This window comes from Ranitomeya variabilis, chromosome 6 (assembly GCF_051348905.1).
Source record: "Ranitomeya variabilis isolate aRanVar5 chromosome 6, aRanVar5.hap1, whole genome shotgun sequence".
Taxonomy (NCBI): Eukaryota; Metazoa; Chordata; class Amphibia; order Anura; family Dendrobatidae; genus Ranitomeya; species Ranitomeya variabilis.
This window is the reverse complement of record NC_135237.1, coordinates 547,171,722-547,187,983: the sequence shown is the minus strand read 5'-3', so window position 1 is coordinate 547,187,983 and position 16,262 is coordinate 547,171,722. Positions and strand designations below refer to the sequence as shown.

The 16,262-nt window shown below is 44.1% G+C and overlaps 1 protein-coding gene across 3 annotated transcripts in view; it reads left to right on the top strand.

The window, feature by feature from the left end:
* The window catches only part of ASAP1 (ArfGAP with SH3 domain, ankyrin repeat and PH domain 1), a 220,630-nt gene that overhangs the window by 131,254 nt on the left and 73,114 nt on the right, over positions 1-16,262 (top strand). For all 3 annotated transcript variants that reach the window (XM_077271238.1, XM_077271236.1, XM_077271237.1), the window contains 2 exons: positions 9,981-10,053; positions 15,932-16,077. In XM_077271238.1, the coding sequence (XP_077127353.1) occupies positions 9,981-10,053; positions 15,932-16,077 (219 nt within the window). The remainder of the gene's footprint in view (positions 1-9,980; positions 10,054-15,931; positions 16,078-16,262) is intronic.

Below are 16,262 nucleotides of genomic sequence, written 5' to 3'. Positions count from 1 at the left end.
GATCTAAGAAATGAGGCTCCAGAATTGTCATTTTCCAGGGAATAGAATCATATATTAAGGCAGACGTGTCAATAAGAGCCACGGCGTCTCCTTAAAGGGAGCGAAATATCATTTATCGCAGGGAACTAATAATGCAGAAAACCTACGTGTGGGTAGATGTAAGCGGAGCCGCGCCAAGGGTGGTCACCCAGCTTTCCCAGCCTAGTGAATGGCACTGGATGCCTGTGATCTCGTGACTGCCGGTGACATAATGTCAGTGATATGAGATCCGTCATCCGTCTGATACATCTGGCTCCTATTTAGGCAGCAGAGTGCGGCCCGGAGACGCTGAGCTGTACCCTGCTTTTAATTAAACCTGCAGTCCGGACATGTCTCGATATTGTGCGGAGCAGAACCAGAGCCGTTCCCCACCCTGTACATATACACTCGAGACCCCATGATCTAGCAAGTGGAGGGTCCAGTATCATCGGCCCCTCTGGGCAGGGAAATAGTTGGAGATATTAGTATTATAACTTTCCTGATTGTTCTCACCCTCACATTGAAGCGTCTGTGTCTCCGGAGGACCCATCCTGTAATACCTCATTTTCCCTGCGGAGGCGCTGTAGGTAAACACAACACTTACTATGAGGTTTGCTCTCAGATAGCAGCTGATCGCTCTGGTTTCCAGCTGGAGGATACTTTATTGTCCTCCAGCTCGGGCCGATCAGAGACCGACTGATTACTGGTGACCCGATTTACATCATAGTGACCGGACCGTCAGACGTGACAAATCCTAATTTATTGTGCCTTTTTTTTTTTTTTTTTTTAACGATTAGTCGGAGGACCTCGCTGCGTGTTCTTCCCAATCTCAAAGTACAAAGCAAAACTTTAGCAAAAACAGAATATCCCCGTTATCTGAAATCCTCTGTGCTGCTTAAAAATGTTGGATTATACACCTGTGTCACGTTATCTCCTCATATCGGGATGCACTTAAAAAGTAACACGTCTGAAAGCTGCCATTATTTTATGGATTTTTGTGCACTATTTACCTTCTATATCCTCGGTGTTGCACTTTTCTATTGCTGGCTGCAGAATGAGTTAACTGAGAATCGGTGAGTGAGCTCATGAGACGGGATTTGTGACCGCAGATCCCATCAAAGCTGAATGTGCAGCGAAAAAAAGCTTCTAAAAGCTGAATGGCAAAACATTTTTTTTCTGAAACCCAATTGTCTCCATTTTCTGATATTTTTGTAACGATCGGGGCACATTGCTTCATACGTGTCACTTTCCTGCAGCTTTAGGCTCAGTCTTTGGCTGTACTTGTTGCGGCCTCATTGTGCCGCCCGGGGGCTGCGTACACAGACGAGCTTTGTTTCCCTCTTTTTTTTGGACTTCCTTTTTTGTGCATTCTTTTGTTTTGATAATGAAATCCCACTAATTGTGGCAGCGACGAGCTTAGAATTTAATGAGCGGAGTTGAGCATTGGGGGGGGGTGTAATTATCGAGTATTACATTGTCCGTGACTTCGTTCTCAGCTGCCTCTGAATGAACATTTTACGCTGCCGTCTGCGGAAACTTAGCAGCAGATGGGAGCGTTAGTCCAAATAATCTGCGTGGAAATAGGAAATATTTATATACAAGATGAGAGCAGATTTTCAGTTTTTGCCTGGAAAATGCCGCAGTTTTCAGATTAGAACGGATTGATCTGGTATGATGCATATCGTCTGATCAAGAGGGTTCCCAAAAACCCTACTGGTCACATTTGCTGCCTCTAACCTTATATACTGTAGTGTGATGCCACCCTAAAACCGTTCCCATTATACAAATTAAGTTTAAAGGATATATGATGTACCTGGCATCCAGCTAAAAGGGACAGCTGGGAGGTTTTAGGAGTAGGGAAGTGTTTGTCAGCAGCTTTCAGCCAATCAGTGTTGTTGAGGGCATTCCCATTCATTGTGATTGGCTGGGAGCAGGTATATGACATACTAATGTGCCTCCAAATAGTCCTTTTCAGTTGGATGCCAGTCCCCATCAACATTGTTTCTCCAACAACTAATGTAACCCTTAATGTGAATTTTATATCCTTCACCTTTTAATAGGGCTGAGCTTCATTGTTCAGCCACAATAAAAGCTAAGTTTAGAGTTGAACATCCAACTGAAAAAAACACAGGTTTAATATACAATCACAATAGTTTCTATCATGTCTGTTTATTCTGATTGCTGAGAGCAGCTGAGTGACGTGCAGCAAGTACAAATTCTCCTCCCAAATGTCCTTTTCAGCTGGATGCCAACCGGAGTCTTCACCCCTCCCCCTTCCCCAATATTTGTTCTGCGGCTACTAGATAAACTGTTAATGGACAATTTTATAAGCTTCGAGTTTGAGGCTGAGCTTTGTTCTACAATTAATCGCAGCTAATACCTGGCATCCAAATGAAAAGGACTGTGAGAAGAGAAAGGGATTTTCTTATCATAAATGTGTAAAATTGAAAAGTGCATGTAAAAACGAGAAACATTGCAGTTTATCTCTTATTTAAAAGAAAACTCTCCAAGGGATTTTTAACTCTATAGTTTCAGTTGCCTCGGTTACTTGCCACTTCTGCAGTCTTATCAGCGGTGGACAGTTTTCTAGGGAAGGAGTGCGCCCATCCAATCTCTTTTCTACACAGCTTGTAAGCGCTGCTGTGAAGCTAACCAAATCACTGCACTCCTCAGGTCACTAGAGACCTCACATTTCGAACCAGCGGAACCGTGAAGGAAGATGGAAAGCTTTGTGATCCTAAAGCACAATCATCAGAATAACCCATTAAGATAGAGTAATGTATATTGTACCTGGCATCCAACTGAAAAGGACTGTTGGGAGTGGCCATTATGATTGGATAGCTGTCTGTCATTTAATCCTAGCCAATCAGCATTGTTCATAACCTTCCCATTTATTCTGATTGGCTGGAGCATATGCAGCTAACAATGTCCTTTTCAGCTGGATGCCGATCACAGTCTGCAGATACAAGTTTACCCATTAATGGGCATTTTATAATCTTTTAAAAATTAATTAAAAAATTGCTGCAATAGCCAAACGCAACCCTTCATTTTGTCTCAACCTCACCGACGACAAATTGATGTTTTATCCCGTGGATCCACGGAAAGCTCGGTTCCAGAAGCAAGGAGTATATGTCCTCCATGGGGCAGGTGAGCGGCGGAGGCGGCAGGCGCAGGTGTGCAGTGTAATCCTCCCCGGGTTATTTTTACACCACAGCGTAACGAGCCTGCGCTTTAATCACCTCTAATTGCTTCCTAAAGACACCTCTTCAGGGTATAATTCCCTCCGCATCGGCATCATCGCTGATTAAAGTCTCCCGCGTCTGTCCGTTGTTCGCTCGCCAGGATTGATGATGATGATTTGTGCCGCCCTCCTGCGCTCAGCATCCCTCCACAAGTACTTTGCGGGATCTTCCAGTCCTCAGCGCATCTACTTTTAGACGAGACGATTTCTTTTTGGCACGCCGTCCGCACTTTCCATTGAGCAATCAGCGGAATTGTCGGTGCTTCTGACTGGCGGCTCCGGGTTTTGGTCGGAGGGACACTCACCCTTTTATTGGTCATTTTGTCAAGTGCGGCAAATATTCTCTCTGACGTCTCCAGATCGTTTCCTCCGCTGAAATAACAGGAGAGTAAAATATAGGTAACACAAGATGACCTCTGAAAGAGCCGCAGCTCCTATGTGATATCCCCGGCCTGCACACAGGGGGCGCTCCAGCAGTAAAGCCGCAGATCGGGGTATGACACGGCGCATGTATGGCGCCCATGTGTTGGGGCATGAGCAATTCTCCACCTGTCCTCGGGTCCTTGTAGAAATAATGTCACTATTCTAGGCCCCGCCACGGGGCGCACCGAGATCCACTGTTTACTACCGCCATCTGAATCTGACCGTGGGGTTCATGCAGATGTCCGTGGATCTGGGTGCGATCACGGACTCATCACCTTATAGAAATCGAGAGACCCGCGACCAGATCCAAGAACTTCTTCAGGAGCCCATAGATACAGGAAGACTCATATACCGACCTCCAAGACTTGGGCACGTTCTGCCCAAAAAAAAAAAAAAAAAAAACCTTCCCCACTTGCCCCTGTTGTGCAGCCAAAATCAAGCATTTTTTTAAATTATTTTTTAAGCCTCCCCAGAAGAAGGAAAAACTGAATCGCTACATGTTTCGCCCTGCCAGCTTCTTCACGTGCTACCTTAGGAATTTTTTGGACTTTTTGCTTGATTTATCATTGGTGACAATTTCATTTCTGTGCATCAAGAAGGATAAAAAAAAAATGGAGCAGAAGTAAAGCTATTCACTACAACTCCCATTATGCACTGATCAACGCAAGAAAATATGCAGCTGGTTCCATAGCAGCTACAGAGCCGTAGGTTGGAGACACTTTACCGGGACTGAGCCGGAAGGTTTGGACTCCAGCTCCGGATGTGCCGATGAACAGAAGAGAGCTCCAGGAAAGACCAGCAGGGTCATGTATGATTTCACAGAGGGCGATGGAGGGTTCGTCTGCATTTTCGGCGTTATGTCACATGGAATAGATATTAAACCCAGAGATTTGGCTCCGGATAATGAGCGGATAATCTCCTATCGGACGGCACATTACGGCCCCGCCAGCCTCTATGGATCAGGAAAGTTCAGATTTCACATAGGTTTTCCTGGAATAGTTTTTACTCCTTTTTTTACCACTTTATAATCCTTGCTCCTGTCCTCCGGTTTTACAGCTTTTCAGTTATTTAAAGGCTTTTTTTTTTTTTTAGGATGACCTGCCTTTAGGGTTATTAAGGATAAGATCCCTCTGGATCCGACTGTTGGGACCCCAGAGAGAGGAGCTCTGACTATTTCCACAATGACTAGAGCAGAGGTCGAGCATGCACAGCGCCGCGCCATTCTGCAAATCGCTGGGGGTCTGACCACTGGATTAGGGGATGACTTGTTTTATTTGGGTGGGGGGAATAAACCTTTATGTTAGGTCGTCATAATTAGATTGGTGAAAGGGCTCCAACTGCCGGCGCCCTCCCACCCAGCTGATCAAGGCGCTGGGGGGCACTACAAGTGGCACAGAACATGGTGTTGTATTGGTCGCAAATGGTACTGCATGATGTCTTCTGTTCACTGACATGGGAGAGAGCTCACTGTACCGTTGCACGAGAGATGACACAACTTTATACAGTGTGTATTAACCTTGAAATATGCAAGTGCAGTACCATTCATGGCCACCACACACTGTGTGGCGCTGTTGTGCTTCCAGTGACGGCGATCAGCTGATCAGCGGGGGTCCTGAGAGTCAGGGCTCTTACTGTAGACCTATTTTATGGATAGGTCATGAATTAAAGTCCCCGAAGACCCCTTGAGTAGATTTAGTATTCATATTTACCAACTGAGATGAAATAATAACTTTAACCATTGCTAAACATTCCGCGATGTCACCCCACAGCGCTGGAGGTCTACCCCATTAGAAATAGCAGCAATTTGCCTAGTATTAATGCTGCTTCCTTCTGGAGACCCTTGTTATTACTACATGCAATATGGAGCCTCAGAAGCAGGCAGGATATGGATTAAAAAAAAAAAAGGGGAATACCGCATTATGATGGTGGTGTCCCTTTAAGAAGAGCGCCGCCGTCCGATTCCGCGGCGCCGCGTTCCATTCTTGTATCCAGCTCTGATAACGACACATTGCCGCATTCAGATCTTCTGCATCGCTACTTTGTATCCCTCCAACCTGCCGCCGCGGCGCTGGATCAGAAGCGGCGCTCTTTAGACGCCACTTTCGCAAATCGTTGGCGTAGTGTAACAAAGTGAGCCGATACGTTACGTGACACGGAGCTGCCAAGGTTTGTGATACCGGCACAGCTCGGCTTAACGAGCATTCGTCAGCCTCCGTCTCCTTCTTCCCCGAGCTGCCACGTCTGATGATTCACTCCGCTCCGTAGGGAAAACGCTCGGCGGAATAACCCATCTCCCTCAGGAGGCGCAAGCAGCCGGAGCGAAATATTCCAAGAGCCGCTGAAATTTTTACAAAATTTGCATTTGAATATGAAACCCGTTGACCTGAAAAGTATGGATGAGAAAGACGAAACGAGGACGTAGGAATGCCGGGCCCCTCTATGACGGCGGCTGATGAATATTCCCATGATTGGCTTCTTAGGCTGCACGAAAAATACAAATGACCTCTAATATGAAGATTTTAATCAGGGAGGGGGGTCTCACAGCTAAAAATGGCAACTCTACTATTGTACTCCTCACTTGAAGTGGTGATGAAACGGTCAATACTAATGTTCATGATCCCTGGTGGTATAGGGTAATCTCAGGATAAAATCTAATTTCCCCTGGAGGTCTACGGTCGTTTAGAAATAGTTTGGGAAAGTGAAGGGGTTGGTGCGTAATATCCTGATATTAAAGGGAATCCATCAGCAGGTTTTTTTGCTACGCCATCTGATTTAGGAGCAGAAACCCTGATTCCAGCGATATGTCACTTACTGGGCTGCTTGTTGTAGTTTTTATTAAAATCCCTGTTTTCTATGCTGCAGATCTAGCAAAGCTTGAATGCTGATCTCTATATAACCCCGCCCCACACCACTGATTGGAGGCTTTCTGCCTATTCACAGGGCGTAACAAAAAGCAGCCAATCAGTGGTGGGGGCGGAGTTAGGTGAAGCCTCAGGAGGAGAGCAATGGTGGAAATGTAGTTTGTCAGTCACTAGTCCAGGGGTCCTGGACTTTTGCGTAGGTCACATGAGCACGAGAATGAGTCCCGCTCGGCCTCTTTCATCCCTGCACTAGACTTATCACATGGCATCAGTTTTCCCTTTAAATTTCTTCAACTTTTTTTTTTGGGTCCTTGGAAAATAAAACCGTGAACCGATGGGTTGGCGAAATTCCTAAATGGGTTGGCGAAATTCCTAAATTTTACTTGCACTAGTTTTTAGAAATTGGCCGCAGTGGTCACGGTCCGTCTCTCAGCAGAAACAGTCTCCAGGCTCTTTATTCCAGATGGTACCTGACCACTGGGGCCATTTAGTGGCCCAAGGTCCCGTGGTCACATGGCCATGGACATGTCAGGTACTGCAGCAAAGTCACTACAGCGAGTGCTGCTGCCGCCGGCGGAAGGACCCCGACCATGATGGGCTGCACCACTAATCCTAGGAAAGAGGTGATATTTTTAGGTGACCTCTCTGCATATTTTGCTCCCGTTTCTTGGATTTTTGCAGCGTAATGTGTCCCTGGGGAGGGAGACCTCGTGACGGTTTCCTCTCTACCTCCCGGCTGTTGTAATGTGCTGTTTGCCTGCAGTCGGAGAATGGAAATTCTGATTATGGTGATTAGCTTGTTTATTACGTTAAGTGATGCTGCATTGTGTAAAGAGGCGCACCGCGGCTCTCCCGGAGCATTAATTACCCCTCGTATTCAGAAAGGATTGCTTTACACTCACCGCGTTACATTGTAGAGAACAAAACGGCGTTAACCAATGGCAGCACTTGATTGCCGCCTTTACCGCTCGCAGCCTCGGTTGGCGCAAGTCATACAAGTCATTTGTCTCCCTCGTTACAAATCACACCGCCGTCACATTATCAATAGTATCGGGTTAGTGAACAGGCACGCGACCCATGAAGAAGTTTGGACGCCTTGTACATATACTTTAAAGGAGATGTCAGACCCTCACCTTTAAATAATCATTGTCAATTCAACAAACTTTGCACAAATCAGTAGTCCGAATGAATATAAGGAACTTTGTAATATATCTTATCAGAATTCTGCTAATTAATCCACTTATGAGTCAGTTCTTAGATTGTCCCCACCTACTGGACTCATTGTTTTGTCCCCACCTACTGGACTCATTGTTTTGTCCCCACCCACTGGACTCATTGTTTTGTCCCCACCCACTGGACTCATTGTTTTGTCCCCATCCACTGGACTCATTGTTTTGTCCCCATCCACTGGACTCATTGTATCCCCACCCACTGGACTCATTGTTGTATCCCCACCCACTGGACTCTTTGTTTTATCCCCACCCACTGGACTCATTGCTTACTCTGGAAAAACTGCTACAATCTGACAAGAGTAGACTGCCAACTCACTGAGGTTGTCAGATTGCAGCTCCCTATTGAAGTCTATGGAGGGGTGCAGGAGGAAATGATGATTAAAGGAGTTGTCCAGCCTAAGACTTGAGAATCCTCATGTCGGGCGCACTGTGGGGAGTCTGGCGCTGGGAGCGGCAGGCTAGTGACTGCAAAGATAGAATTTGTATACATACGGTCACATGCTGACTAGACGTGCGCAGCCTCTCTCAACGTAAGTGTATTGAGCCAGTCCAGATAAGTCTATTCAGAATGTGGCCAGAAGTATCACATACCTGCAATCTGAATGTCTCTACTCTGCACCGACACCGTAGAATCTTCACAGCATGCAACGCGTGCGATGTGAAGATACACAAGCCTGCAGTCACAACAAGTAACGTCAGACTTGTAGCCTAAGGCCAGACAATCCCTTTAAGTGTGTTTTCTCTTCCAGTGCTGGATTCACAGCTACACTGCTCAAAACTGCTGCACTGTGCCCTCCATGCTGCTGCTGCTTCTAAATGTGAGCTACGTAGAGACAGGAGACCAGGAATCCCTCATGTCTGTGTGTGCTGTGTATGGGAGACATTATAATAGCTATTGTCCACCCACCATCTCAGAGACAACTGAAAATTATAGAGATCCAGGAAATGAAAATTGCAGTTTTATTAGTTATCACGTTTCAAACTTCATCAGGACCAAACCACATTCTAGACAGAATCAAGTAGAATGTCTGTGTTGAAAAATTTCTATGCATTTTTAATTACCACATGTTGCAGGAACGCAGTGCAGACTGTGTAATTATGGAGTTCAGTGGATAGTCCGTATTCAGTAAGCTCTTTAGCTCCCTCTAGTGGTGGCTGCAGGAAGACAGAATAATACCATTATGCTCTGCAGGTCCTAGGTGATAAAGCTAATCTCTGACCTCTTTGTACAGTAGGTCTGTGAATAAATTAATCAGGAGAGAATGTTTTGGTTATGCTTAGAAAATGTGCTCCATTTTTCCCACAATTCTGTTCTCTTGATATTTTTTGTGATTGATTAGCTTCTGTAAATCCAGTGCATTGATCATTTATCTGCTAAATCCTGACTGATGTCAGAGTAACTAGAATTGATTTCAGTGACATGGTTAGTGCTATCGATTTCTGTGTATCTGCAGCACTAATGTGTACAGTTGATGTTTGGTGTGAAGACCGTGTGTGATTTAACTTTACACCCAGTATTTACATTTTCAAGAAATAAAACATTTGTTATTTTCTTTTCTTTATTAAAAAATATATATATATATATATATATATATATATATATATATATATATATATATATATATATATATATATATATATATATATATATATTTATATATATATATATATATATATATTCTACCATTTGACTTGTAGAGCTTGCAGGTAATAGACTACAGTGCAGGCTGCATGATGCTTTTTTTTTATCTTTGATCTGAAGTCTGTAGAGTCTTTCTGATCTTTTCTGAGGCTGAAATCTATTAAACATTAATCAAATAGGATTTTCAGCTTAGTTTAGTATCAAAATTTGCAAAAGGTACGGTAAGCTGCAAATGTGAGCCGTCAGTGACAGATCGAGGACACACAGGATTGCGCAGCTTTGGCTGTTACATGCAAGCTCTACTAACCGATCGGCTAAAGTTTAATGAAAGCCTGCTGCTAATCTGTTTAATTTCTAAACATCAAAAAAGGCATAAAAGGTGTAAAAAGTCTGTAAACACAGCAGAATTCCAATAATTCAGAGATTCTGCTAGTCCGCCACATACTGTCCGCTACATTAGACTCTTCATCTCTTGGATTGTTTTGTTTCTAGATGTGGAATCGTCCGCTAGGTCTCTAGTTTCGGTATTTTTTACAGTACTGTGTTCTCTTCCTGTTTTTCAGGCCTTAGATCAGGATCGGACTGCACTGCAGAAAGTGAAAAAATCTGTAAAAGCCATTTACAATTCGGGTCAAGGTAAGTGCCGACTGCCGGAGGTTGTTTCTAAGCTTCGCTAAGGACTTCACCAAATATTCTCACTGTCATCAGTTTTCAGTTTCTCCTCTGGAAGAATCTTAAATCTCAGCAGCGCAGAGTATTTCAGCAGAGGACTCATCTTGTGGGATGTACGGAGCATTTCATATTTTTTTTGCACCGGATTTTAAATCCATATTTGTGAGATTTCTTGCGTTACATAATGGAAATGTAGGGCTTATCAGTAATTGGATTTGATGGGGTGGATTTGGAGGCCTGTTCCCTCCGCTCCTGGTCGCGCTCTGTCACATCTGTATTAATGAGAAGTAGAGAATGATGGCCGAGAGCCAGAAGATATTGTAGACCGGGCAGTTAAAGGGGTCAGCGCACCATGACTACCCCTGTCCCAGTATAGAGGAGGGTCTCCAGCTCCTGGCCCCCCTACTACGAGCCAGAACAGAGCAATGCCACGGAGTGTTTGACAGCCCCTCGGCTCAGTGGGACAAGTACATCACTGGTAGTTTGCTACAGTGTATCATTACAGTCCAGGGTGCTTAACTTACAGAAAAGGATACAATTGTAGCAAACCCTCAGCTGTGAGCAGGTCTAGTACAGAGATAATGATGACGTAAACAGAATGTCCGTAAATCCCTGATAGAACGTTTAGGTTTTTATTTTTTAAAGGGAAGGTACCGCGTTTGTAAATCATTAATAAATCAATGTAATGTAGCATAACATGCTGTTATAACCAAGTTTTGAATGCATTTGAAACATATATCGTGTGTTATAGGAGTTTAAAGAAGGCTCAGGAGGCTGACCTCTTGCATTCACAGTAGCAGCACCACACTATCAGTGTCATAATATGGCACCCCATGGTCATAGGAGATAACAGACAGACAGGGACCCTATCTATTGTAATGGAACCAATGGAACTGTCACTGCTGTCAACTGGGCAGGCCTCTGTGGGCTGCACAATTCACAGTAGTGGGAGTGTTCTGCCATATTCATGGAGTCTTCGGATCTGCTAACATAAGTAGCACTGCTTCCAGCAGAACAGATCCTAGATTGAAGGCAGAGGGGAGCAAAATGCGGGCGGAGGGGGGGGGGGAAGTAGGGGAAGAATAGCAGAGACATCAAGGAGGAGCAGTGTGCCATTAGCTTTATTGGAACAGGAGCTGTCAGCTGCTGGGCAGGAGTTGTGATTCATCCCTCAGTAAAATAAGATAAGGAGCTGCATGTCTGCAGTGAATGGCCAGGCATTGTGGAGGGGGGAGAGAGAATCATGTAATCTGGGTGAGAGAGACTGATGGGAGAGCGAGAGACAGTAACTGCTGTGATAGCAGATCACAGGGCAGTCACCCACAAAATGGCGCTGCCCTGTGATGCTACTCTTCATTCTGCCCCAGGGATACTAGAACACCCAAAAGGGGAGGGAAATGGTGATGTCAGCAGTTACTGCCCCAATTTTCCAGCTAACAGTAAAGCTAGCAAGTCTCTCTATAGCTGCTTGAGGTCTAAAATGGAAAATGCTCCCCCTAGTGGTAAATATATATATTTTTAAGAAAATCTATAATATTTTTCATACAGAAATGTTTACAAACAGTGCAAACATTGCTTTAGTACATTTTAATTACTGTTTTAAGATTAATTTCACAAAAAAGCAAACTATAAGAATACTGGTGACCCCTTCCCTTTAATGTCGGTGTTTGGCATGTGATCGCTGGAGGATGACATTTCCTGTTTCCTGCACTTTTCACATTTACTGTATAGGCTGGAGCAGAGTCATCTCATAACTACAGGGCAGGTGTATTTGTTTTATGATAGACTACTAAAAGAATACAGAAAATAAACCGCATGATTTTGCACAGTAATCCTGTGCACATGGTGAGGATCTGCAGCAGAAAAGACTTCTGAAAACGCTAATGGGTTAGCAGTAAAAATGTGTAAAATGCTCAGCATCGCAGTTATGATAGAAAGGGGTCAGGAGACGTAGAGCATCAGAGCTATGATAGAAAGGGGTCAGGAGACGCAGAGCATCACAGCTATGATAGAAAGGGGTCAGGAGACGCAGAGCATTGCAGCTATGATAGAAAGGGGTCAGGAGACGCAGAGCATTGCAGCTATGATAGAAAGGTGTCAGGCGACGTAGAGCATTGCAGCTATGATAGAAAGGGGTCAGGAGATGCCAGAGCATCTCCGCTATAATAGAAAGGTGTCAGGAGACGTAGAGCATTTCAGCTATGATAGAAAGGGGTCTGGAGATGCAGATCATCACTGCTATAATAGAAAGGGGTCAGGAGATGCAGAGCATCACAGCTATGACAGAAAGCTGTTAGGAGAAGCAGAGTATCACAGCTATGATAGAAAGGTGTCAGGAGATGCAGAGCATCACATCTATGAAAGATAGGTGTCAGGAGACGTAGAGCATTGCAGCTATGATAGAAATGTGTCAGGAGACGTAGAGCATTGCAGCTATGATAGAAGTGTGTCAGGAGACTCAGAGCATCACAGCTATAATGGAAAGGTTTCAGGAGACATAGAGCATTGCAGCTATGATAGAAAGGGGTCAGGAGATGCAGAGCATCACAGCTATGATAGAAAGGGGTCAGGAGATGCAGAGCATCACAGCTATAATAGAAAGGGGTCAGGAGATGCAGAGCATCACAGCTATGATAGAAATGTGTCAGGAGAAGCAGATCATCACAGCTATGAAAGATAGGTGTCAGGAGATGTGGAGCATTGCAGCTATGATAGAAAGGTGTCAGGAGATGCAGAGCAACGCAGCTATGAAAGATAGGTGTCAGGAGATGTGGAGCATTGCAGCTATGATAGAAAGGGGTCAGGAGACACAGAGCATCACAGCTATGATAAAAAGGTGTCAGAATACACAGAGCATCACAGCTATGATAGAAAGGTGTCAGGAGATGGAGAGCATCGCAGCTGTGATAGAAAGGAGTCAGGATATACAGAGCATCGCAGCTATCATAGAAAGGAGTCAGGACACACAGCATCGCAGCTATCATAGAAAGGTGTCCAGAGACACAGAGCATTACATCTACCATAGAAAGGTGTCAGGAGACACAGCATCCCAGCTATGATAGAAAGGTGTCGGTAGAGGTGGACCATTGCATCTATGATAAGGTGTGGGGAGATGTAGAACATGGCAGCTATGATAGAAAGGTGTCAGGACACACAGAGCATTACAGCTATCATAGGTTTCAGGAGACACAGCATCACAGCTAAGATAGAAAATTCAATACTCAGATCATCACAGCTATAAAAGTTTCTCAGAACAGACAAAGCATCACTGCTATGATAGAACGGCATCAGGATACACAGAGCATTGCAGCTATGATAGAAAGGTGTCGGACATGCAGAGCATCGCTGCTGTGATAGAAAGCTGTCAGGACACGTGGAGCATCGCCACTGTGATAAAAAGGAGTCATACTCACATCATTGCAGCTATGATAGGTGTCAGGACATGCAGAACATCACAGGTTTCAGAGAAAGCTGTCAAGGCTCATGTAGCATCACAGCTATGATAGAAATGAGTCAGACGCACAGCATTGCAGCTATGATAGAAAGGCGTCAGGACATGCAGAGCATCGCAGCTATGACAGAGAGGTGTCAGCATGTGTGGCACATCGCTGCTATGACAGAGAGGGGAGCTGTGGACGCCCCCACCACGATATGGCGGCCATATCACCAGATAGGGCATATGGGAAGACTTTGTGCTGCACAGTAGTGCCTTTCTCGTAGACTGTGATTGTGTGTAATCTGCACGAGTCCATAACGCTGTGGTGAGCGGATCGCCGCCTGCACCTTCTGATGGGAATGAAGCTGCCAATTGATGGCCATTAAACACTTGAGAAGACGTTAGTTTTCCGGCCGTGATCCTTGCAGGACCCACGGTGTGTCTTGGCTCCGGTACAGGAACAGGCTTCCTCATGTTCAGGCGCTTTCCTCTGCTCTTCCTCCCAACTCTTCTGTTTGCTCATTAGTGCAGTGTGTGCTCCGGGGGACCTCCGAGGTCGCACCGTACATCGGAGCAGGTAACAAGGGGCAGACCAAGGAAAACTGAGTATATTAGTTGTTCTGTGGAATTGCAATAAATGCCAAGAATGACTTAAAGGGGTTTTACCACTGGCAAAGTTAATCTTAATGAACATTTTATTCAATAGAAATGTAAATAATAATTTCCACAATTGGATGTATTTAAAAAAAAAAAAAAAAAAAGTTCCTGTGTTGAGATAATGTTATAAATGTGGCCGTGTCTGCAGAAACATGGTCTGATCATTGGTCTGTGGTCAAAAATGAGCTGAGAGGAGCTCAGAAAAAGACAGATAAGAGTTCACACACTCCCTGTCAGACTGTAGCGGCTCACTGATGGATTCTCAGTAAACTCATCCTGTGACCAGCAAAAAACCGTCTAACACAGAGACGTTAGAAGACAAATATTTAATAAAACCCAACTGCAAACATGATTTTTAGCCCCAATTAAATGCATTTAGATAAAAAAAAAATCAACAGTACTGTATTTTAACAAATTTGAAAATTCACTTCATTTTCTTAGTATTGTGTGTAATTCTCCAGTCACTTCCCAAGCTGCATTCAAGCGTGGCGGCCTCCACTGCACTGACTGATGGTGGGACACTTGTGGCATCTCCTGTGGGACTACCCGATTTTTTTATTTTTTTTTTTATTTTTTTTTAGGACCACAGCAATTTTTGCTTTTTTTTTTTTTTTTTTTTTTTTTACCTTTCTTGCAAAAGCCATAACTTACTTACTTTATTTTTTTACCCTGCCGTTGTACAACTGCTTACTTTTCTGGTCAGTACGATTATGGTAATGCCAAAACTTGTATAGTTGTTTTTTTTTTTTATTACTATTATTATCATTATTATTAATATTATTATATTATTATTTTTGTAGTTTAAAAACATTTTAACTTGCTAAAAAAAAAATAATTTTTATGCCATTTTCTCAAACCCATTTTTATTTATTTATTTTTTCCCATTATCGGGGTGCTTGTTTTCTGAGCACCGATACCATTTTAGGGTATGTTTTGATCGCCTTTTATTGCATTTTTTGGGAGAAATTAAACTATTTAAAAAAAAGATAATTCAGGCTTTTCTTTTATTTTTTCTCATGAAAAAATGTATTTAACATTATCATAGAACGTTTATAAAACCCGGTGACATCAAATTTTTTTTATTTTTTTTTCTAAGGGGTTATGGTAAAGGGCGGTGATGAGATTTTTTATTTTTTTTTGCAATTTTTGAAAACTTTATGAATTACTTTTCATTTAGTTTGAGTCTCCGTAGGGGACGTGAACCTGTTTGATTGCTCGTACCATATACCTCAATAATGCCGCAGCCAAATCTGCTGGAAAATGTGCGGATTCCGTCAGATGTCCTGGGAGGGTGCGGTGTTATCCGGGCACAGCGGAGGTTTGGGAGGTGACCGTAGAGTCCCCGATGACATATAAGAGGCTCCGAGTCGTTCACAATGTAATTATTCTGCAAAAATACAAAAAAATAAATCCATTTTCTTGTTGGCTCCTCGGGAGATGTTGGGCGGACGCCAGGATGTGTGTTAAATAATAGATGAAGGCCATATGCTCGGAGAACAGGAGGCTGAGCATGTGGACAGCGGGCTGAATAATGAGACATACACCTCCATCCTCTGAAATACTCTGCGCTGCTGGGATCTGGGTTCCTTATGGTATGGCAGCTCTGCTGACTAGGGTGAGCTGCAGTACCGCACACAACCTGTGGTCAGACGTGGCGCTGTTTGTGGAAGGAAGCAGTCTTGTTCTCTGTACGCAATCCTCTTTCTGACTCCTGTCCGCCTTCTGATCTCATGATTCCTTTTTGCACAGATCACGTCCAGAATGAGGAGACCTACGCGCAGGCTTTAGATAAATTTGGGAGCAACTTCTTAAGCCGCGATAATGCAGATTTGGGAACCGCGTTTGTGAAGTTTTCCACTCTCACCAAGGAGCTGTCCACACTGCTCAAGAACCTGGTAAGAGGCTAGAGGACTTGTCTTCAGTATGGCAGTCAGGTGCTTACATGGGTCAACCTTTTTTTTTTTCTGGATGGATTTGACCCCAGGAAATGATAAATTTTGTCAAGATAAATGTAAGATGTGATAAGGAGAAGTCATCAATGTGCAATCTGCAGAAAGCTGCACCCACCGCCAGCCGGCAG